At 41.7% G+C, this 25121-nt stretch overlaps 2 protein-coding genes across 3 annotated transcripts in view; both read right to left on the minus strand.

Moving 5' to 3' along the window:
• Nucleotides 1-1082: 1082 nt before the first annotated feature.
• Nucleotides 1083-10402, minus strand: LOC118793455 (hepatocyte growth factor activator). Its single transcript, XM_036551644.1, has 14 exons — nt 10233-10402; nt 9988-10054; nt 9322-9415; nt 7334-7407; nt 7103-7246; nt 6833-6964; nt 6108-6218; nt 5172-5346; nt 4776-4873; nt 3900-4146; nt 3660-3799; nt 2244-2384; nt 1771-1916; nt 1083-1452 (listed from the first exon to the last, which is right to left on the minus strand). Exons 1-14 carry the CDS (start codon nt 10287-10289, stop codon nt 1288-1290), a joined length of 1791 nt encoding a protein of 596 aa, XP_036407537.1. The 5' UTR covers nt 10290-10402; the 3' UTR covers nt 1083-1287.
• Nucleotides 10403-12190: 1788 nt separating this feature from the next.
• rgs12a (regulator of G protein signaling 12a) overlaps nt 12191-25121 on the minus strand; it is a 55113-nt gene continuing 42182 nt past the window's right edge. For both annotated transcript variants that reach the window (XM_036551299.1, XM_036551300.1), the window contains 4 exons: nt 24013-24080; nt 23290-23443; nt 22432-23031; nt 12191-13589 (listed from right to left, as the gene is read on the minus strand). In XM_036551299.1, coding sequence (XP_036407192.1) covers nt 13288-13589; nt 22432-23031; nt 23290-23443; nt 24013-24080 — 1124 coding nt within the window. In that variant the 3' untranslated portion in view covers nt 12191-13287. The remainder of the gene's footprint in view (nt 13590-22431; nt 23032-23289; nt 23444-24012; nt 24081-25121) is intronic.

Raw genomic sequence — 25121 nt, forward strand, 5'->3', positions numbered from 1 at the left:
ATGGCCTACACCTTGCACATGCTTCCACACACGGTTCTCTGTTCACTACCCGCAAGCCAAGAATTCAGGAATGCTTTTAAGGTCAGAGAGTGCCAAAAGAAAAGAGGACCATTTGAATGTAATTAATTTACTACATTGATAGGAAAACCCTCAGGGGAAAAACAAAACAAACAAGAAAAGAACCTCTTTAAGTCCAAGTATATGTGTGAGAGTGTATGCTTTTTAAGTCAAACTATATGTGTTTTAGTGTATACCTTTTAAGTTAAAGCATACATGTAAAATGTGTCATATTATGCATTAGAGGTAGTATGGAATTTTTAAAAATCCATTAAATTTGAAATAAAACCATAGTATACCCTTTGAAGATCAAAATAAATCAAAAAGTAAAAAATAAACTAACATTAAACTAATAAACTAAAATAATAAGGAAAGTATTGCATTGTTTTGACCTCTTCAAACTCTTAATACACCCCATTACAATTGCAATATTCTAGTCCTTTCGAGGATTATTTGTGAATATGTGTCTCCATATATACATTTTACGCTTATCAACATAATGAAGACACGGGGTAAAGTATTAAGCATACAGAACAAACCCCATTCGAAAGTTAAGACCTTAAGAAGTTAAGTACACATAATTCAGGAAATGGGAAAATGAAGTCAAATTCAGCTAAATCAAATCCTTATCTTTCCATGAGTGTGTTTACTTTCTTTTCTGTTAAGGCCAAACTTTTTTCAACTTTTTGAATTTAAACTTAAAACACGTACAAAAGTGAAGAGAGCATGCAATAAGCTCATTATTTTACAATGTTTTTCATGTTTTACTTTTTTTATTTTAGATTTCGACTCACTTTCAACTCAAAACAACATTCATTTTTAGTGAAATTAACAAAAAATGCACTTTGACACAAAAACATTTTTGAGGAATATTTCATAGTTACCAATGTACAATATACAAAATAATAATAAAAATATCTTCTATAAAGAATATATGTCCATATGATATTTCTATCTTCCATTCATTGCTATGTAATGACCGAATACATGACAGTGGTTTCAAAAATATTTGGAAAACTGGATTCATTCACTGGGGTGGTGCTACATTAAAGCATAATGAGTGCATGATGCCTTCTTTACAATTAAATCCAGGTGATACGAAGGTGCAGATGATATTCCAAGCTGCTCCTCATGTCCAATGGCTGCATGTCTGCTTCTACGCAGACTATAGTCACAACAGCACATGGGTAATATAGATATGTATCAACACAATGGGTTGTTGCAGCTGCATTAAGACTTGGGCTTGATGATGCGGTTGATCCAGTCCACATAGTTGGAGACCCTGGTGTAGACTCCAGGCTTCTTGTTCCTTCCACAGCCATCTCCCCAGCTGATGATCCCATACAGGAAGTGAACCCCGTTCTTCACACAATCCAGGGGGCCCCCAGAGTCTCCCTGCAGCATTACAGAAAGATAAAGAAAAAGTTTGTTAGCTATAAATTAGTCCAAATGTCTAGATTTGCAGACAAAAACAACTTTGAAAAGGCCAAATCAGCTTCCCCTATGACAACCATGATATCAGCCTTCATAACATTAAAGCCTCATCTTGGTCATCTCTGCCAAATGCACTGCCAGTTATGTTTTTTCCACCAGTGTTCATGTTTGATAGACATTTGTGTCTGCATTATGTACATGTAATATATTGGACATAGAGCAGTAAAGGACTATCCCAGCATGGGCCAATTATGTTGGCTTCCCCCACGCCCACAGTACCTGACAGGCATCTATACAGCGGTGGCTCCCAGCACACAGCATGTTGGCTGTGACCTCTTGGCCGTACACGTCCGGCCTGGTGCACTGCTCAATGGGTATGATGTGAACGGTGGCCTCCATCAAGTGCTTTGCATATGCGTTAGCCTCTGAGAGAAAACGTGAAAAGAAAAAGTCAACAGATATGGGTAAGAGAATGCTGAGGAGACACCAACTCAGTATGACAATCAGAGAGACAAGCCACACAACAATCATTTCTGAAAATGCTGCTCAAAAAGCATCGCATCAGTTTGGGAAACAATAACTAGCTGAGTAAAGCTATTTTTATGCACATTCAGCTGAGTGATATTTTGATCCTAAGCTTTAGGACAACAGGGTACCCACTCTTAAGCAAGGACCAAAAGATAAAGTATGGAAGAACAGTAATAAAAATAAAACAAAACACACACACACAGGAAGAAGTGACTAGAACTCACTCTCATACATGTGACCCCATCCTGTGATCTGGCAGCAGTGATAGTCAGGGAAAGTTATATCTTTTCCAGGCAGGCAGATGGGCTGTACAAACTGACTTCTTTTGGCACATCTTCCATTTTCCTTCTTCAGTTTGATAAGGACTGCAAGAGGAAGAGGGCTTCTTTAAGTTACATAAGGAAACTGACAGTGAACAACATCAGAAGTACACTGGCTCACTTTACCATACCATAAGCGTGAACCTTGACAAAATCTCACTCGTAAAAAGAGTCTTTCTAAACACCCATCTGTCCTGTATCAGTTACAAATCGTGTGTCACATACCACATTTTAAAAGGAATGAAGCAAACCACCTCATTGGTACAAAAGAGACATAAATAAACGTTCCATTAAAATTGCTCAGTTGCTATCGTAGGTGTAGGATAAGTGTTTTCAGATGCCTGCGGTTGTAATAGAGCAGAGAGGAATAATCTCCCACACGGGATACAGATGCTGTGTGCGTGCTTTCAGGACTTTCACTCCTTTCTCTGCATGCACGTGGGGGTAGCTGCCAGGAAGTGCACAGCTGTGGGGGAAACTGTGGAAGACCGGCAGCCTCTGTCTTTTTCCAGAAATCACACCCGACCCTCAGTTCACTGCTTTTACCCCTGCTACTGTATAGCACGCACCATTTGGCGTGTGTGCAGTGTGTTAAACTGCGAGCTCAGAGGAAATTGGATGCATGACCATGGTTACAGCAGGGCAGTCAGTCAGAGTGCAGACTGTGTCTCTTTCCGTTTCCCCTAAACACTGCAGACTCTGTGACGTGTTTGGACCGTCACAGAGCTCTCTGATACACAGAGTGACGCAAGCAGCTACAATGTTTACAGCTATAGTTTACTTGACGATGCTTTACGTGAGATTTAACCACAACCAAACACAGGGAATAGAGTGTGATCGCATTCTTACTTGACCAGTGATCATAGCAATACTTTCCAAAGCACACTCATTTAAAACAAGATGTGCTCACTGCCTTGGTGACTGGTAAAAATCCAATTAAAAATAAAAATAAAAAAAAATTAAAAATAAAAAGTAAATCAAATTATGAAAGTATAAATAAAATAAAATCATTTTGTATTGTTCTATGATGGTGCAAATGAGATGAAGCCTGAATCACACACAATCACATACAGTATCAGAGAGATAGACAGATCAAGACGGATCAGAGTTTAAAGAGATGTCCAGCCCTGGTCCTGGAGGGCTGCAGTCCAACAGGCTGAGATTTTTTAGTTGATACAATCAAGTGTTTGATTGATTCGTAAAAGACACAATCTTGACAATAGCCCCTCAGGAACGACATCAGACTCCCTTGGTTTAATGGTAATGTATCAAGTGGTAACACTTGAAGTGGTCCACTTAAAGAAATGATGTCCTGCTTACCAATGTCATGGAGTGTGGGATTGTACACTGAAAACTGATCAGGAAAGATGTACTTCTCAATCCTATAGGATTTGGCATTCGGACCCGTGTCATTGAAGTGATGCTGACCCAAGACAACACGCACACTGGACACAAGGGGGCTAAGGGGGTGAAAAGAAACCAACTTTAATCTCGGAATTAGTATTAGCTAAATGTTATCACTGTGGCGCGTTTGTACAGAGGTCTAGCACTGAGCCCTACCTGCCTGCGAAGCAGTGCGCGGCAGACACCACCCAGCAGGAGGCGATGAGACTCCCCGCGCAGAAGGACTCCCCGATGTACAGCGCCGCCACCCAGGGGTGGAGGCCCGGCAGGGCGGAGTGTCCGCCCAGTATGCGTGCCCTGGGCATCCTCTTGGAGTGCCTCTTCCCGCAGACGGGCGCGCGGCTCGGCTTTTCCGGCTCCGAGGGGGGCGGGCCGTCCGAGCTCATCACACGCCGCGACAGCGCTGCGTTGGAGGAACACAGACCCAGTGAGGACCAGGGAGAGGAGAGTGGGAGGGATTCTTCCGCAATGGAATATGCACTTCCCTTCTGGTGTGATCTACAGTACCAGTCAAAGGGTAGAAGGGTTTTTCTTTATTTTTACTATTTTCCACATTTTAAGATAAGAGTAAAGATATCAAAACTATGAAATTAGAGAAATTGAACTGTGCAGTGAACAAAACAGCATTAAACAAATCAAAACTATCTTTTAGATTCTTCAAAGTAGCCAAAAAATATTTTTTAAAAAATAATTTTTTGGAAAGAAATTCATACATAGGTATGAACTTTACTCATTTGTCTGAGAAAGCTTTTAAACACAAGTCTTTAGTCTTACTCAAAATGTCTTTGAATGCATGTTTCCCATTATCTTAATCAGGTGTGTCCAGACTTTTGACTGGTACTGTAAATTGGTCTTACAATGCACGGCTTCATCAGACTTGGATTTGGATTTTGTACTTTGCTAACTAATGGCTGTATTCGCTACCTTATGCCTATTCGTGTTGTCAATGACCTGTCAATGTTGTCTCTTGCTGTTTCAATGGACCATACCAACAGCAGTAGTTTTACTCCAGAGTCTTGGTGCTGTACTCACTCAAAGCCACTCTGCATGGGGAAATGTCACAGTACTCCCAGGAGATCTCAGTCTCCTTCATTATGTAACACCATGGCATCTCATCGTCATCAGGGTTCCTTCACACCAGACAAATACAGTTTACTATTGTATGATTATCGGTGACTGTCAATCTGTTTTGACTACAATTAACTAACATATCATTGTAATGTCTTATCAACATTCTTCTTATATGCTCTTCTTACAGTCTGTCTTATATGCTCTGCTCCTTCACTACAAGTCGTAACTGCCACCTATGTATGTCTAATGTTCTCACCCCATGTCTATAAACTGATGTTACTACTTGTACACATACAGCAAAAATGAGAAGTTCTGGAATGTATGTTCAATGTCAGGGATGACCCAGCCAGTGCACACCTGCAGAAAGCATGCTCCCCTAGGCCCAGAAGGGCGGCGTTCTCCACATTGTCCACATGCAGCTCGTCATTCAACAGGTCCGAATTCCAGGGTAGGCAGCGGGCGCCGGATATGGTTACATTGGCCGTGCCGCGATACTCTGTGCCATTGTTCTCGTAGCACTCTGCCTCTGGGGCTGCACGCAAAGAGACACAGCATGTTAGTCAGGGGAGGGATTGTCTGCAGGCGAGAACTCAGTCACAGATCTATGGGGATTGACAGGGAACTGTGGGGAGGGGACAAAAGCTCTCTCGCCCATGGAGAGTACTGTACAGTACCAGCCAAATGTTTGTACTCACCCATTAAGATAATGGGAAACACAGGATAAAGACATTTTGAAGACTTAAATGCTTAGACAAATGTAAATAGGGAATTTGATGCCTAATATTATCTAGAACTATTTTCTGGCTAGTTTGAACAATCTAAAATATAAGATAGATTTGATGTCTTTACTATTGTTCTACAATGCAGGAAATAGTAAAATAAAGAAAAACCATCCTATGAGTAGGTGTGTCCAAGCCTTTGACTGGTATTGTATCTGCTAATGGTCTGGAAGGGCCTGTATGTCGTCAGTTATCCACCTTATGCTCATTTCCACTGCATTAATCATGAATTGTATTTATGCATTGTTCACTTATAGTCCTCATTTAAAGGCAATGCTGGTTCCTGTGACATGCTGTCTCATTCTGCTTAATGGGGTTAGTCCTCTGGAAGAGTTTATTTTAAGCTGCTTTCTGCATTATGAAAGATGTTAACATTTTGTCTAATTTGAGAGTCTAATCAGTGGCATTTTAGAAGATGCACTTCTGATATGTGAACATGCAAGTTACGTTATCCAGCCTACGCTGTGCGCTGCTCTGTAGAAGAGCAGGCAGCGGCTGTCTTTCCAGTACTCACTAATGCTGCAGTGCTGTCCAGCAAAGCCAGGCCTGCAGGCGCACACCGCCTCCCCTGTGGATATGATCAGTCTGCAGGTTCCGTCATTCTGACAGGGGTTCAAGATGCAGGCTACAAAATAAGAGATATTAGATCAGACAGATAGAGACATTCTTTCAACATCTTACCTGAGTGAAAACAGAGCAAATTCTTCAGGGTGACTGTTTTTTTTTTTTTTTTTTTTAAAAAAAGGGTCAGACTTCCTCTGGAAGACAAACTGAATGTCCTGCATGCATTAGGCATGAGTTTGCTGGGTCTTTTCTGCAATAAACCATAGCTATACTAGTCTGAACCTGAACCCAAACAAATATTCCTCTCCACTCCTTTCCTTTCTTTTCCTTTCACATATCGTTGCATGCAACCCGAGATGTTCATCTATAATGTTCCTAAGCATAACAGTGGCTAAAATTTTTTCAAAGGCCTAAAGGAAAGAGTGGAACAAGCTAAACAATGTGATAGTCTGAGAGGTATCACACAGCAAGAAATATGGGTGGATTTCAGCTGGAACAGCCCACATCGAGTATTTAGACAAATATCTTTTATTTAATAAAATAATAATAATCAGAACTACAAACAGTGAACCATTAATAAATCAATTAAACGTATGTTGTATTGTTTATACACAAAACACCATGGTAAATACAAGAAATATCCAACCCAAGCAGCAGACCAAGCACACGATATACCTGTGTATCGAACACGTTCACAGAGGATTTCTCCATTGTCGCATGTGCACTGTTCCACATTCCGACGGTGTATTCTTCCCCAGGATTCTCCAATGTCATAATATTTCATGTGAACTTCCTCATAACACTGTTCTGAAACGGACAATGGAAGGGGCACAACAGAACCACAAGATGACTGTGCAACCGGGGCATCATGGACATGTTTTGGATACAGTGGAAATTAGTGTAGACGCACCACTTAGGTATTGTTATAAGTTATCTGTCACCCACCCTGTGTGCATAGCTTCCCTGTGAAACCCTCTCGGCAGGTACACTCAAAGGAACGTGAGTGAGGAATGTTGGTGCAGAGACCACCATTGTGGCATGGCTTGTCCGCACACAAGTCTGTGACATTGTTTTCTGAGAACAAAGACACTGAAAAATTTTAAAAAATAAATGACTGTGAGGAAGATGAACCAACAAAGTTTTCAACACTTGAATGTGTTTGGTAATAATTCCTACCCCTTGTATCAGTGGTCTCTGGCAAACAGTAGTCCCAGAGAAGATCCCGGTCAAAGTTATATGTGGTAGCACACCTACAATGGAGAAAACCAAAAAAGTATAAGCACATTGAGATCAGAGTCTGGCTGAAAATAAACACTGGATATGAGCAGAAAATGAGGAATTTATTTAGCTGTGGCAAGAGCATGAGGGGTCATTTTATCCATCTGCAAACAGCTACCACTCCAAACAAAGCAAGACGATAATGGCTTGTTTCCATTAGTCAGACTGGCCAAAGTACCAACAGCCCCAGCAGATGCAGGTCTGTCTAAAAAAAAAATCAACAGTGTTTCGGTCCATTTCCAGGTGGTGCAGTGTGCTGTGCAGGCATGACAGATTTCTACCTCCTTCCTCCATGCCCCTTACAAAGTGGTGAACAACTGAAAAAACAATGCAAATGCTAGCTAGCTAGCTAGAAAAATAGCCCCTGGACTCTTATCAGCTGCTTGCTTTTTAGATGTACAATGGTCCTGCTAGACAGATTTTAACATCCTTTAGCATGGCTTGGCCTGTAACATGGTGATTCTCTTTCCTCGTTTTGCCATTTTTATTCATTTGTAGCAGAAAAGACCCTGTTGTGAATAAAATGGAAATAGGAGATCTCCGTCTTTCGCTCATGCAATGAATGAGATCTCAGAGGTGACTTTAAAAAGTTCTATTAGCTTCCATCCCTACATGGGGATTCTACCCCTCCATGGAGATCATTAAACCCTTGAGAAAGAATTGCTTTTCTGGGGACAGTAGTGTGGTGTAATGGTAAATAGCAGGGCTTGTAAGGTTGATGGTTTTATCACAAAGGATTACCGCCTCTGCTCACCTGCAGCGGGCTGTAAGTTGAAACTGCATTTTCACTGTGGCCTAAATTAAAGGCTCCTGCACACGAGTGAGTAGAAACAAGCTATAGGTGTAAAAAATAATAATAATAATAATAGCCTGGGGCAGCAGAAACAGTTGGTGACTCTTTGTGTCCTTCAGTTAGGAAAAGTGTGTTATAATCTTAAAAGGCACCATCAGTGACCAGTGACTAGCACTGTGTTTCTCTGAAATCCTTGCTGAGTTCTCTGTTGGTGACACAGTGCAATTCCCTGATATCATAACTCATGGAGTATAACAGCAGGTTCAGTCACACTACCTTCAATTCAGATTCAAAAGTCATAATATGTGTAATAGGCTTAACTAAAGTGCTATAACACTCCAGGGTGGGTAATTTTTTTTTTCATCCTTGCAGTCCAGGGCTTTTTTTTTTAGCTTGTACAACCCTGACTCAAGCCCTTGTCAAATAAAAATGAATTACTAATGAACCTACTGCATTAAATGAAATAAATAAATATATAGAACCCTCGGTCATTCCTATTAGTCAGAAAGCTCTCAGGCTGGGACTCAAGTGGGCGATTTGGCATGCACTCACCCAAACAAATTCCTGATGAATATTTCCATACTTGATGTTAGTCAAGGATTGCAGGTGAAAGTGTATATTGCCATATTAAAATATTAACATGTTGTCCTCACCCACAGAGGCCCACCGACCCTTTAACATTTTGAATCAAAAGCAGATGGACAACAAATTCTATATGGCACACTATCAGCATAAAATAAGAGCATAAAGAACAGCTGTCTCTTTATTACTATGAAACTAAAGTAGTCGTAAAATTACTACTTTAAAAAATAAATAAAGGTCATTCTCCATTCCTCAGCGTCAATGTTCTCTCCTCTTCAGATGGAAAATAGGCTTTAAAGAAATAACTCTCTGTGGTAGGGTGAATTAAAGAAAATAACAGATGTCAGTTTCTTGACTGACTGCTTTTTGCCCTTTGCACGCTAATAGCGCTCCTGTGATTACATGGCTGTTAATGTGCGTGCGGACGAAGCATTTGTGTCTGTTTCTCCGTGCACAGAGGCCAAGGTAATAAGGTCAACTTACATCGCAGCAAATAACGTCTTTGACTCACCATGGCTTTGAAGAACGGTTCCGGATGCATCTATGATAAACAATTCCACCGTAACGGAAGGGGAATTTACATTCTTTTCCATTCACTGTGAGTACTGTATAACAGGGACAAGTGTGAGTTATTAATTCAAAACCAGTGCAGAGGGCTCCAAAGGCAAGCAAACCAACACACTGTACAGGGCATGCACAAGGAAAATGTAAGTTCTTTGTGGAAATTCAAACACATTTCAGAATACTTTTTAGCAACGTTTCATCGCGATGACACCCATTTTGCTTATGAATAATTCATTTAACCTCTGCTGTGTTCAGAATCAATGTCAGCTCCCTACAATATAATCCTTCTTAACGCACCATCTTTCCCGTGCAGCTTTAATACTCTTGGCTTGGAAATACGCAAACACAGACTGCTTTCAGTATTGTCCAATTTTGCCAGCGCTGAAAGCCAATAACCTACGTTGTTCTACCTGTTCATATAGAAAGGACTGCCAAACAAAATCATTTTTTGCCTACACTACAGGTAAAAAAAATATACATATATATCAAATTCAGGCATTTCTAATTCAAACACCCAACCGTTGAAGTCCTGAAGACTGTGACATTTCATCTGTCCAAAAACACGGGGTATTTCCACAGCATGCACAGGACGCAGTGCAATTAACTTTCTAACCTTTAAGGTGAGTTTCGCTCTCTGCGGTCCTGGAATTCAGTACTTCGTATCCAGGAGGTACCATTCGCTGTAAAAACATGAAAACTATATATTGAAATGAATAAGGCGGCAATGACGTACGCTAGAATTGCCTTCTCAAATCAGTTCGCGCAAAACGAGGTTTCAGTGTAAATAATTTTGTTTCAAAATGCATAAAATTGCATCAAAAATACTCAAGCTAGTATTTATTAGCGATGCTGACTTACCGTCCTTGCACTGAATACGCAAGGAAGCAGAAGAAATATTGCCAATGACATCTTCATGAGTTGTGTAGTTTAATAACAGGGGTAACCAAGTTTGTGCTCTGTACGTATAAGTGTTTGCTTCGACAAAAAAGTTCTCAAGGTAGATCTCCGAAGAAGTCACGATCAGGTCTTCGCGAGAGACGGCAGAAGACTCTGCTGAAGTCATACTATTCAGCAATTCCGGATTGCATTGGGTCATACAGTTGCGTCATTTAGGGAAAGACTCTAGTGAAGGTTAGTTAATAACAGGCTATGCGTCCTATACTGAAAGCGAAAAAAAAATCCTCTTACAATGAGATACCTGCCATTAGAGTAGAAAGAGACAAGGCTGGAACAGAACACGCTTTTCTGAGAATGTGTATTTAACGTTTTAACATTACTGAAGTTTTTTTTTTTAATTGTCAAAATCATTTTGCCTCTGTTTTTTCCATTGTGTTTGTTTTATAATTCCTCATAAACTCCATTCACGTGTCCAGAGATTCAGCTATACAATGCCTAATGCATGTGCTGAAAGAAATTAAAATGCTGGTATTCATGCACACAGATCCTATTTAGCTTGTTGGAACATATACGGATGGTAGTGGTAGCGGAACACCTTTAACGGGTCACTACACCTCTACCGACTCCAACATTCCATGCGCGTGCTGTGACACGAAACTGTCCTTTAAATAAGCCATAAATAACTCTCAGACCTGAAGAGATCGAGGTTCCCATATTAAACAGATACAATTTTGCCCCACTTGGTTTAGTTCGGAAAAAACACAAGGATAATAGCTCGAATACAGAAATAAAGTTTGTCTGGTTAACACGTCCAGAAACTAACCTTTCAGATTAGAAGGCAAGTCAGACATGAAACGGTCGCATTTCGTCCAGTGTTGCAGCTGGAACAGTATTTGAGATAGTTCTGTTAATAATTAAGAGGGTCAAATTTAAAAATGCACCATCAAAAGAGACAGCATGTGTTTGGGAGTGATGTGATGTTGGTACTAGCAATATAACTGAAACAAGTGAATGGGATTTTATATTTCAGTACAAAATGACCGGTTTCCTCACAGTAGAATGGGTTTTAGTTGTCTTATGGGTTTGAAGCATCAAACACATAAGGTTTTGCCATCAGACTGAACTTAAGTACTTAAATACCCCTGAAATAAACTAGTAATAGTAATAAACTTACATGGGGGTCCTCTTCACTGCATGGAATTAATCAAACATAAAAATCTTTTCATAGGACCTCACTTAGACTGGCACCCAAAGACACACATTACCTATATTGTCTAATATGGCATTTTGTTTAATCTGGAAATACATTTTCACATTGATTTTTAGACTCAGTTTGATGGGATTTTAAAAGATAAATGCAACTTCATCAAACTTGCCCCGGTTGAGGCGGGATAGTAGGACAATTGATGTATGAAAATATTAAATAATTGCACATGGGTCCCTATTCAAATTTGCTAAAAATCCATCAGCTGAAATCTTTCTATTTACTGCAGAACAGACACACAATACAGGGAAACTGGGCCTTTTTACTTTTATTCATTTATGAAACAAATGAACAGATAGCATCAACAGCATTAATACAATTAAATCAGTCAAGAATGTTCCAGATGCTAATCGTTTCTAGTACAATTATATATTACAATACTGAAGCTGGGAATCTTTCTGTAAACAAATGTGTGTGACTGTCAAGAACGGTGACATTACGGCAGGCAATGCACGTCGCTGACTCGTAGAAATAATAAAATAGGTTGAAGCTCTGCTGTTCTTTTAAACATGCTCATCAAAGATCTGAATACTTTTCAACAATAGACAGTTGCTGTCACAGCCCAGCAGTCTTAAGAACAGCATCTTTGATTCCAAACAATTTCTAATGCACAGCTAGCCCCCCGTGAGACACTGGTGCATAAACAGCATTTTCACCACACAAGGGTGCTGCTAAAATTTACACTGCTGCATTAGTTGGATGATTTCACTTTTTGTCCTTTGTAGTGTGACTCCTAAACCTACACACAGAGCAATGCTTTAATATCCAGTTCATGTTCTAGAAGATGATAGGCTATTATGTACATGTACTGTACAGAGGGCCACACAGTGTGACAGTATATAAACATAAGGAGACACAGGATTACTAGTGGTGTAGCCTACATGTGGAAGGCTGGAATTCTGCATCATTGACAAAAACAGCGATGCGCTCTATGGTAAAGCTAACATCGTTCCAGATCTACAGCTAGCTATTTTAGCCTTTTTTACTGTTGTTGTTAATCATAGCATGAAACTTGGTTGGCGAGCATAGCTTCTGGTACTGAGTCAGTGAAATGTTACTGATGCTAAAAAGTTCACAGCAGAGGTTGAGTAAGAGGTCTCTATCAGAAACAGCTGCAGTACATCAAATTACATGACATCAAAGAGACAGCCAGGCACAATGAAGGTCTGTTCAGCAATGTAGATAGAACAACATACAATCTCTCACTGCTTGTACACCTCTGCTTTATGGAAACACACAGCTCAAGTATTCAGCATATTAACATCTGCTTACAGTTCCTTGGAACTTCCTTGGAACAGTTCCTTGGAAAATCGAAATATCTTTAGATACATAACTGAAATTAAATGTCGATAACATCACTTGTTAACTGCATGGGAAAACTGCGGTACAAGATTGCCAGGAACATGCGTGCAACTAAACCTTATTGGCTTTGGAACACTGGTAAATTCACCCATCTGCCAGGTATATTTCCCTTTTTGATGACACCATAGCTTGGCTTTTGTGAATGCAAGCAAAAGGTTTACACAACAACAGTACCATTAAAATTGTAACATCTAATTACATTTTGGGGAAAGAAATAAAAAAAAAATCTATTTTAGTTTTTCCAGAAGGAAAATTTCAGTGCTTAGATGATGAGTGTATGTACAATATATTCAGAACATGGCCCATTTACAGCAGTGGTTTTGTGTGTCAGGTGACTGCAGCAGTCTCTGGTGCTAACACAGTGCGGTTCAAGGCCCCCCCCCCCCCCCCTCAGACGAACGTGGCCTTATATGTGCTCTCGGGAGCCTTGCCGTTGTCGGCCTTGACGGTGAGCAAGGATGGCAGCTCGGAGGTCTTGTACACGCCGCTCCTCATCCTGCCCTGACACTCACGGAGCTCCGTCACGTACCCCTCGAAGCTGAGGCTGAGGTCCGAGTCCCTGTGCGAGGCGTCCTCCAGCCGCACCCCGTCCACGTCGATGACCCGGCCGGCAGGCGGCGGGCCGGAGGAGGACGCCCTCTGCTGGGGGCTCACAGGAGCACACGCCCTTCCCCTTGCCCTCCTCTCTGTGCCTGGAGAGAGAAACACAGCAGATTCAGGGATTAGGGCAGCTGACGCTCATCTGCTTTGAAGGTCCAGGGTCACAGGGAAACAGAGAGAATGTCAAGAAGGGCAAGACGGGAAAGATCTTTCTTCATTGTGCACACAGCCATGAACAAGACAGAGGACACGGAGCTCATACCAAGCTCTTCATGAAATGCATGGGACAATTTAATAACATAAGACCACATCTTTCATCTCACCCCGGTGAGTAGCACCTTAATGCAGAGTAACAGATATGAGGGTGATCCACTTTCACTATTTACACGCTTAAACTTTGCAGTTGAATGGAATCAACCCTTTAATTAAATGCAAATACATGTTTCAGTATACCCAGAAACAATAAAAAACTGTTCACTTCACTTTTCCTCCCAACAGCACGCACTACCATGCTTATCACTACATTGGTTACAATGAAATTAGAGTACTTTTACTTACTGTTAGAGTACTGTTACTTAATATTTAAATAACTGAGTTTTACTAGGAATAGAAGTATTGAGCTTTCCATGTGATTGTTACCGCACATTTCTAATGGAAAGTGTCAAAAGGACTGCTTTGATATAATTCATAGACTACAGTTCTGGCAGAACTGGGACACAAGGGAGTGTGCTAAGTGACATCACTGCTGACTTGTACAGTAAAAAAAACTTGGCTTGGTGATGTGCCAAACAACTCATACCTCAGTGATGACATGAACTAGGTATTTCCAGGGTGTCCAGTGTAAGTTTAAATTTCAAAGGCATGCTTATACTTTTCACTGCATATGAGTGTAAGTATTCTTAGCACTCTACAACTAAAAAACATTGCTTGATCTTTAGATTTTAATATAATACTAAACAAAGCCTGTTGAGTAAAATTCACAGCAATAAGACCACCATCATCCTGCTCAAGGCTTATCCTCATTTGCGAAACACAGCCCCATTTTCCAGACTTTCAGTCACCTCTGATCAAAACACATTCAAATAATGGACAGGGCTGTTAGGGTGTGGAATCAGAATGAGCAGTACTATGTAGGTGCAGTTTGGGACTAAGGCTGGGCAGGGTTGTCCGTGTGTGTGTTAAGAAAAAGAAGGGTGCATCACTCTGTAGGTGTGGTGCCGGAGTAGGAGCGTGCAGGCTTGTCGAGGGGTGTAACGGAGGAATATTGGGCAAGGCTGTCTAAGCGTGCGCTGAGCTGATTGATTGCAACACACGTGGTCATTAGATGACTCGGGCAGATGGGAGCAGATGGAGACGGACAGCAGCTACGGCACGCTGGCCCTCACTGCGTGACCTCACGAGGAGACCTAAAGCAAACTGCACTCCGAGGACAGCACTCCAGGACACAGGTGCCATCTGCTGGCTCTCTGCTGCGAGAGGACGCGTCCAGACAGGACGACTCTGCCTGGATCGCAGACGCAGCCCGGATCAATGGCGCTGTCGAAAGTGCCTCCTTTTTGACAAGTATCATGGATTTCGCAACTTGGGGATTATATCATCAGACTAAACACAGATGTTTTTCCATTGCAACATAATTTAACATGTAATCATCCTTATCACCTGAAATTTTCAGCAGTGTTCCAAAGGTTGTGTTGTGCCCCCCCCTCCCCCAACTCCCAGAAAGAGACACACACACACACTTTACATCATCATAAGGAGTCCTATCTAAGAGAGGCAAAGCATGCCAAGTCTTCGCTATGACTTTGCTGAGGATCGAACCTGTGTCCTGGCCGACAGTCTAAACAAGCACAATGTTCTGCATGACATGTCAGTGGTTAGGACTACAAGCCAACATCCTATTCTAAATGCTTCTCTGCACTTCAATTTGAGAGCAGCCGCGCAGCGGGTGCGGGGTGGCATTTGCAGTGGCACAATCAATATCCAGCAGTCCCCGAGACCCAGTCAGTAACTCAGGCTCAGCGCTGACACCCGGGGACTGGAGGCAGCATTAAACATCGACCCTGTCTGGGTCCGGCTCTCACGGAGGCACTCCATCACTCCCAGCCAGGGGGGGGGCTCCCATCAATAAGAGCCTGACATCCTCTGTCATTTCTCCATTCCTACATTCCCTGCGGTCCCTGTGTGTGGGTCTGGGGTGCGTGCTTCAGATCCCGTCACCGCACACAGATGTACTCAACTGCTGAACCGCCCCTCTCCACACAGAGGGGACCTTACAGCACTTCCAGCATGCTTTACTAAGATTGCCGGAGGAACTTTGTGTTGTGAGAGCCAGTTTTCTGTTGCCACATTAATATTAGAACACACCAAAGCACATGACAGACAGTTTCTGGTTCGAGCTACATGTTCCACAAGACCACAGAGGCTAGCTTTTCTGTTTTAGGCACAATGTGGTTGTAATCACTATGTATACATTGAATAAAAAAGATGCCAGTGATATGTGTTTAGCCTAAGCTAGTAACTGCTTACTTTTCTATCACATAGTAAACCATGATAAGTATTGGCTATTGTGTATCATGAGCAAGCAGTTACACAATCCAATATGACATAGCGTTTGTCCAGTAAAGGAGAGAGTCTCTGAAGGATCCACGCTGGTCCTGAGCAACAGAAAAATCATTAACACACTGATCTACCAGCTTCACCCACTGCCTGCTGGGAGTCTACATCTCGACATGATTGTCATCACAATGATTTTACCAATCCAGGGACTGCATTTCCAATAGTCAGGAGATGGTATTTGTCCTTGCTATAGGTAATGCTACTGACAAAGAAAGAAATCCTGACAAAGAAAGGTTATGAGTAGAAGAGAAGTGGTTACAGGGAAAAGTATTTTTGTTTATTAGTAATTACAGTATAATTATATATACCGTAATTATCCTGAATAAGCCCTTTAAGAGCCTCCAAAACCCTATTGTGACTAACAATAAAAAGCTTTTATTGCTAGTTATTACAGGTTACTGGTCAGTGAATTATGACCCTAGCTTCCTTCCAAATAATTGAATATGAACAGAAGTGCTTATAGAGGGAATATTCCAAATAATGTTAAATGACTCGATATTCCATTTAATAATGTATTAACTGGAATATTGTCTTGTCTAGATGATAGTCATAAGAATAAGAAATTTATATGACTCCTGTAATGCTGTCATAATCAGAATATTTGAATATTTGGGTTTACATCAGAATATTAATGTACATCTAAACACAATGAGCCTGCAGCACAAAACCAGAATTACTCTTCTTATGAAACTCATCAGAACCATATCTGCACCAGAACATGCTGCCTTATGCCTCTTTGCAGACCTCCTGAAGTCTCAATCTGATCCATAGCAAAAGGTCAGATTAACCAGTAAGGTCATGTGAACCAGAAGTGGAGTGCACCTGAATCTCTGGGTCTTAATGGTGCTTCCTTGAACACCTGAGTCCCAGCCCTGTATTGCTTTCCTTACTGCAAGGTTATGTCTTTTGAAACAAAGAACAGAAATTAGAAATGAAAGAAGGGACCGTTTTTTTCTGCCATTCCACCAGTTCCCCAGGAGGAATTCTGTCTGCAATATTTATATGTACATAATGAAATCCGCCATCACATTTAACTATTAATCATTTCAAGATCAATATAATAATCAGAGCTGTAAAAAACATATGCCAGCTAAAATCCCTTAGTAACCACAATTCCTGGCTAATTATACACTTTAATTTGTAATGGAATAACAACAAAAATTCTGTTAAAGGGAGATGAAGTCTCTGCTAATTATCAACTTAATGTGTTTCTGTGGAAGTGAACCTTTTGATTTTTATACTAATAGCTGATCAGCTATTAGCTTATCAGCTTTAAAGTCTGTTTTAGCTCCTGCAAAGGCCAGTGTAATTAATAAATAACTCATTATGGTTATCTTTTGCCTCAATATTCAAGTTATCATTTCTCAATTATTTTTCTGCGTTGGATTCAGTGAAATGTTCTGTGTACGGTAAAATACTGAATAAAATGGACAGATGTACAGCTTCACCTGTACCAGTGCCCGCATACTGCGTCAGTGTGGTGTACAGTCTGAGGCCACAGAGTTCAATTGCACTGCAGATGCACTTCAAAAGCAAAGTGTGTGCTTTGTGTACATTTGTAATGTACCTACTGCCCCCTAGTGGTCAATGTAATTAACTACTGCGGAATCAACAACAGAGATGTACAATTTTGCAAGGACACATTGGTTATGTTACCTTTATTTATCATAGGAGTGCAATATGGGGTAAAATAAAAATTCCTTTATATTACACCTGCACATGGTACATAATATCTAATGCTATTTATCAGTGTGATTTATTACTAGATTTGGAGAACATCTCAAAACTTGAGCATCCATTTCATTTCATGTGCTTTTGATAATACAAAATGTTGAGACAAAAACTATTTTTCAAATTTGAATAACAGAAACAACACCATGCAAGACTGGTGGTAAAGTTCTCATAAATACAGTGTTACATTCCAAAAAATCCTAATGGTCATATTGCACCGTCTGGGTACTGCAAATATGCAACAAGTGCTTTGGAGCCATCAGGTGGCACTGTTGATATTAAGTTTGATCAGAGCCCTACAAAACTGCTTTGGCCTCTACAGCAAGATAAAATCATATTATTTTTGCAATATGTCTATTTCCTTGTGTTTCGTGTAACAATTCACAGCAATGTGCTTAAGGTTTTGTATTTAAAGCAGTCTACACCGGATAATATATACAATGGCTGTTTTGTATGTGTTCTGTCACAGAAATAGTGTCCAATTGCTCTGCAGAATGATGTGAATATGTCCTAGTACCGCAAAGTAAACAAACCCTGCCAGCAATGTAAATGTGCAATAGGGGTGGGACGGGGTCACAGGTCGACGGAGAGCAAACGTTATGTGATCAAATCTGCACCGAAAATACTACACAAACAATGACTGCTGCCGTGCGTCGTTTTGCCAAATCACAGCCGTGTTCGAGTGTTTGCTCTGGAAAGAGACAAATCGGAAGCCGCCCCTGTTTTTTGCATGTGTTTTTCTCATTGCGTTTTCTCTCAGGACGCGTGTTCACGGTGCACGATGACTAACAAATGAAGCGCATGCTCCAAACCAACCCCATCAAAAGTGCACGAGGACAATTCTGATCTAATTCCAAGACGCGGCACCGACTTCCCCGGAACCTATGAGCAGCTTCCATGAATATTATTACCATATCTTTACGCTGCGGTGTGTCACGGATCTCTCATCTGTATTCTGACCGTAAGCCAAAATGTCAGGTTGGGTCAATTATCAGAGCACACATCTCCAGTGTCGCAAACCGCAAAGCTCGCATGAAAAAAAGGCATCACCTCAAAGACACGGACCAGCACATTTTCTTTTATAAATAAAAACCTGTGAGCTTAACGTGCAAAGGCAATTCCAGTCCCTTGCCAATGTAAAAGTGAGGGAGTCTGATGAAATTCAACCCTTTTTTTTGGCAGGGTCATTATTTCAGCCAAATGCACAGTAAAATCCTCAAATAGTACTGCCTTGGAACATCAACAGCATTAGTCATAAAAGATGGTGTGAGGAGAGTGGTGAGCGAAAATCCCCCAAACTATCAGTCATCATCGCCCATGAGGAGCTGCCCGCTGTGGGTGGGTTGTTGCCATGGTTCCCCACAAGCCAGAATCTAGTCTATATTCTCCTGACATCCAGGACAGATTGACTTACAGAGTCCTGGTTCTTTTTTTTTTTTTTTTTGATGTGTTCCGGGTGCGTACATTTTCCCCCAACTGAATATTGACAAAACTACTTCCAAAGCCGAGTCTGCCGGGTTTTTTTTTCCCTCCCCTCATCCCTGTGTTCTTTGATGTCTGTAAAGCTCCTTTTAGAGTTCTATTTTATTTATTGCCTTTTGCTCACATGAGCATCTGAGCCTCGAGCTGGTGCAAGATTATCCTTCCAGGATTATCTGTCGCAAGAATGCAATTTGCCTCTATCTTCAGTGGGATATTAGAATGCCCTCTTCAGACTGGAGATTTTGGATGAGATTCAATGCATTTGTTACTTCTTTGAGTGTGCCTGATTTTACTTCACTCTTTGAAGTCTGCAAAGACAAAAGATTGCAGTCATATCTTAGTGGAAAAAAATATCATATGACAAACAAGAATTTGCGTCAGAAAGCAATATTTGGGTGATCCTGAGGCTTAACTTCCCAAAGTAGCTGCTTTATTTTCAGCACAATTCTTTCCTTAGGAACATGCTTCAGGTTCAGGTACGTAATTATATGCTTTCCATTAATTTCTATCATCCACTATAATTATCTATATTCACAGGTTCTAAAAATGACACCAAACCAAAATGGGGCTAATTACATGTGACCCATAGGTAAATCTATTATTTCGGGTCCCAACACCAAAGCCTGGGCCCGTAACAGCATGCTAAGATTGTAATACTGACCACACGCTGCTGAAACAGACCTGTAATTAGCTAGCTGTGTGTTAAGCATTATGTTGTGTTCAAATCAACCGAGGCTCAATTTAGTAACACATGGGTGATAAATACTCATAAAGACTAACATTCAAATTCCAGCTTTTTCCTGATCTAAAGGGTGACTAAAGCCTAGTTTTCCATATCACATTTGTCCATACTTCAAAAGATAAACACTTGCCATTAATATTTCAAAAGAGAGGGAAAAAGAAAACTCAGGACTTGCCTTCTAACACCATACTACTTGTATATATATTCATCTAAAACAAGGTGATTCTATGTGTCTGAACATCCAGCATTTTAGGTTTTATATTTCAAGAGGCAAAGTGGGAGCACTCTCAGATTTAAAACAGAAAGCCAGTTACGGACAGCATGAGTACAAAGTCATGCACACTTTAAAGAGGGCTATATTTTTCCTTAACAAACACAACATGAAAACAGACAGATGTTGGACTTGGGAAATCTACTTGGGCTGAGTCTGAATCTCCTGTGGAGTCATGAAGGTACACCCCATGACATAACACAGGAATTGTCCGATGTGTTTATGGAAAGATGTATGTATAATAGTTAATAACATTATAATAGTTCATAGTTATAACAGTTAATAACATTAATACACCGCCACCAATTCAGACACATTCACTGTGAGGTACTCTTTACATAGGCAAAGCAATGTGTTCAGTTTTGTACCTTTCATGAACAGTCAATGTACTGGAGCCAGTCAAACTCCTGCTTAACAAAGCACCATAAAGACCCAGTTAGGGGGCAGCTAGAGGAAGGCTCACTAGTGACAAAGATTAGCAGTGCCAGCAGACCAGAACTGCTTACCACTTCCTTAACGAGCACAATGTAATCTGTCTGTATTATGGCTGTCTGACTACAGATTGGGAATGTTAACTGCACCACTCCTGATTTCATTTCAACTCATCAGCAGTCAAGTAAACACGTCTTGTGAAGCTCAACGCAATAAAGGCAAAAGGCTTGAAAAGAACACTTAGCAGCTGTAATCACAACTACACGTGAAGAACGAATAAATCATGACACAACGTAATTCAAAGCAGAAGTGAATGGAACAAGGAAAAAGGAGATGATGAATGATGACATCATGTAATCTGGATGCATTAAGGCTGAATGAAAAGAGCTCTGCTGGCCTCATTAGATATGCTTGAGATAAACTGCACCTCTGACAAGGGCAGCTGGAGAGGGTGTGAGAGTCGGGCTCGGAGTCTGGGCCGTGACACATCCGAGACCGACGCCGCAGAATCACATGGGTCTCACCACAGAGCGGGAATGACAGATGAAGAGCGGGAAAAATGGTGAAGTCATTTCAGACCACAGACATATATAAGACAGACTTGTGATTTCAGTTCTAGCATTTATTAGAGCTGATCAAAACACAGATACAGAATTAATCAGCATTGTTATCCACAAAAGACATCTACAAAGGACAAGGATGATCAAGAAAGAAAATGGATGTGCAATTCAACAATGCTATGGTTTTAAAAGAACACTATGTACACAATCAGATTCCAATACCATCATTACAATATGACACAAAATATACCAGGGATAAGTTATTATTCTTCTCTCAAGAATATATTACATAATGACCACATTAAGAACAGAGAAGCATTATTCCAGGTGCTTGTGTAACATGTCAGAAAGACTACTGTACAGCATTGTTGAATTTCACTAGGAGATGGAACAGAAAAATCGGCTTTAATTGAAAGGACATAGAAAAGGCACGTAGAACAATTATGTAAACTGTTTTTTTTTCCTACTAATATAAGTGACAGTTTGTAGTTTCAACACACCCGCACATAAAGAGCAGGGCAAACCTCTCCACAGCAGGTTTGGTTCCTTCTCCGTGGGGTCTGCTGTGGTGACCCCCAGGGGAAAGAGCTCTTAATACCTGTGAGAAGTCCATCAGCTGATTCTGATGTACGTTAACCTGTCACTACGCACAGCAGTGAGGTATGACTATTCACCCAAACGCTCCTCTGTGCAAAAGAACAGCGGTGGGTGAAAACATTGACAATGGACAGCTGAGATGAAGTCACCCCGTTATCGCTCTCAAAAGACACACCTTATTGCTGTGCAACGCTTTGGAGTCTTACCAGTTTGGCCACAGGACGACCTTGTCAAAGTTTTTTTTAAGAGTCGAGAGGCTATTTTACATCCAAAGTAATTTCAGTTGTGGCCGGCAGTGGGATTTAATTACAATGCCTTTCAAGATGACAGAAAGTTTAGTCAATATGAAGTAAATGAGAAATCGAGGAGGTCTTTTGTTCAATATAAAGTGCATTAAAGTGAACTGGGGCTGTCGGGAAAGGCTGGCACTGGCTCTCCCGGCCACAGCGGTCCAGGGCACTGCGCTTGGCACACACAGAGAGATTATCACACTCTGAGAATACCTGAGCTGGACCGGCCGTCCACACAGCTTTCGTCAGTGTCATGGCAGGGCGAGGGGGGCGTGAAGTTGGCTTCGGGCAGGCTGCCCTGGTCAGAGGCTTGGATGGGGGAGGGGGGCAGGAGGGTGCTGTTGGGACTGGTGATGTCTCCCTCCCCCACTAGAGTCAAGTCTGCCAGGTTCTCGTCATCCACTGTCTGGATGGCGTCGCCCGGCTTCTCCGGCCGGGCCCTGGAGTCTGTGGAGTGGGGGATGGGGGAGAGAGGGGCGGCGAAGGGGGCGCGGCCGTGGGGCTCGGCCCTGTGTCTGCCAGGGGGCATGAGCGCCTGCCGTCGCCGCCCTGCTGGGGGGCCTTTAGCACTGCAGTCGAGGGAGGAGTCCAGGCTCTGTGAGTGGTGGCTGGCGTTCAGGGCGTTGCGGTGGGCCCTGCCGGCGCTGTTCTCCCGGCCCCGGCGCGGGCCCGGCTTGTGGGAGGTGGGGGTGGAACAGGACGGCTCGGGTGCCAACCGCAGGAAGTCCGGCAGAACCAGGTCGCTCTTGTTCAGCAAACCCCGCTGGTCGTTAGCTCGGTTGCTCTGAGCTTTGGATATGAGCTCGAAGAATTCTGCAAGGGTATTACGACAATCGGAAATTACCCCAAAAGAAGGATCGGTAAAAATTTCCATTCAAGCTGAGAACATGCAAAAAATTAATTTGTTAAACGAGGAATTACAGGCTGCTGAGAAGATAACTTTAAAAAGAATGTTAGTATAGGTAAATTAGTCTACAAGCAGCACAGACATCTACAGAATAGAAAAGGTTAGCGAGTCAGAGCTAAGCTTAATGTCTACATATGTCTACACTGAAACAGAGGAGATTTTACCTTCAGCTTCATCTATATTAATCTTTTTCTGTTTTCTCTTTTCCACTTTATCAACTGATTCTTCTTTTCTGAAATGCCGGGTGTCCCTGGCAGCCTGGCTGTTTTCCCCTCTGGCTTTCTCAGAGCAGGACTTTCCTGAAGGTTTCCCATCTCCCTGGATCGCAACAACGAAAACGCACCAAATTAAGGGGGAGGGACGTAGTGGGCTCATCGCTGGGATTGGCTGGAAACTCTGTAAGCCCACGGCCCCCTGCTCGATCAGGCTCTGAGCCTGGCTCAGCGAAAACCCTGAGAAACAGCGCAGGGGAGGCCACTGGAATGTGACCCTAGATGACTTTTCACCATCAACCTTCTCACATATCTCCAAGCTCCCACGTAATCAGCTACTATTTTTATTGGCAAAATGGTCCTATGGGTGATAGGAAGGACTCTCTTGAGACAAACATGGCATGTTATTGAGCAGGACAGAGGGGCAGGCTTTGGCACGGAGATCAGGCGTCAGAGAGGAGAGGGTTAAATCAGCCACAGCAAGCGAGGCAAGGTGGCGCTGTCCAGCACAGAGCACACACGGCAAACCACAGACGACATGTTGCAAAGGCAGCACAGAGATGCATAAACCCCCCATTCACAAAAGAGACTATGAAAATAAGAGAAGACATTATTCCACCGTAATCTTCCATACATGAAAATAAATGAATAGATAAATCCCTCCAGAATCCTTACTGTTGTCGAGTGACTCCTGGCATTCAAAGGCGGCGCATGGCTTTTTGACGACACCACTTTTTGCTTTTCTGTTGGGGGAGGGAAACAAACAGCACGAAAAGGTCAACCAAAGACAATACTTGTCTTTCACATGGGACAGCATAATAAATAAATACAGAGGTAACTGTAACCTAGTGATAGCTCATGAGTTCAAAATATAACGGGCAGGATTCTACTTTAAAGTGGCCATTCCACTCAACCCATTTTCATTTATTTTGCTTTATCAACAATGCAGCAGTTACCTTTCAGCTAACTTCCTTTCTCATAATTTATCTCATATCTCATTATCTTTTTTGTTTAGGGTATTAAACATTTTCTTTCTGCCCATCTGCAACAAGGGCATGTGGACGAAGCAAAGACCAGTTAATATGTGCACACTTTCAGTTTAAATGCTTATGAAATTGCACCAATTTTCTGGATCGAGTTTGTTTGCTGGCCTTTATTGCACTTTGCCTTTGAAGGCTGAGCGATATGCAATTACAGGTCAATTTACCACCATAAGTTAAAAGTGTTGTCGCTGAAATGACTAAATAGATTTTACTAAAAATGACCTTTGATTGTTTAAATTGTCTAATGTTACGCAAAGGGAACAAACATTACCACATAAAACACAATTAAGAGGAAAGGAATTACCTGCAAATGGTTATGGATTAGCCAGCTAATTGGTGTAATTGTATATCAAGCAAAACAAATGGAAACAGGGAGACATCATCAATTTGAAGCTAAGAATTCCGCCGAATTTCTTTCAAGCTCACCAGCCAGCAGTGCGGTTAGCAGGTACAGTTACCAGGGTGCATGAATTATGGGTTTAAGAACATAAAATGGCACTGAACACGAAACTGCAGAACATAATCAGCAATCACTGTCTCAGAGACAGTGCAGTCAAGAGTTTCCCACCTCCAGGTGCCATACAGTCCAGTGAAATGATTCTTAGCTTCTGAGACACAGTGGCTCTTTTTCCCCCAGCATGTCGTATTTTTCATCCGAGCTGATGAAATACTGCCCACTCTAGCCTGCTACCATCCTATTACTGATGCGTAATTCAGTTTGAGTATCAAACTGTCTCTGAC

Source organism: Megalops cyprinoides, chromosome 18, assembly GCF_013368585.1.
Source record: "Megalops cyprinoides isolate fMegCyp1 chromosome 18, fMegCyp1.pri, whole genome shotgun sequence".
NCBI lineage: Eukaryota > Metazoa > Chordata > Actinopteri > Elopiformes > Megalopidae > Megalops > Megalops cyprinoides.

What these genes read in the sequence shown, in the direction of transcription:
- LOC118793455 (XM_036551644.1), bottom strand. Translation starts at nt 10,289, where the DNA reads ATGAAGATGTCATTGGCAATATTTCTTCTGCTTCCTTGCGTATTCAGT. An exon ending in GCGTATTCAGTGCAAGGACG is followed by an intron (nt 10,055 to 10,232) that starts GTAAGTCAGCAT and finishes ATGTTTTTACAG; the next exon opens with CGAATGGTACCTCCTGGATA. An exon ending in TGAACGTGTTCGATACACAG is followed by an intron (nt 6,219 to 6,832) that starts GTATATCGTGTG and finishes CTTATTTTGTAG; the next exon opens with CCTGCATCTTGAACCCCTGT.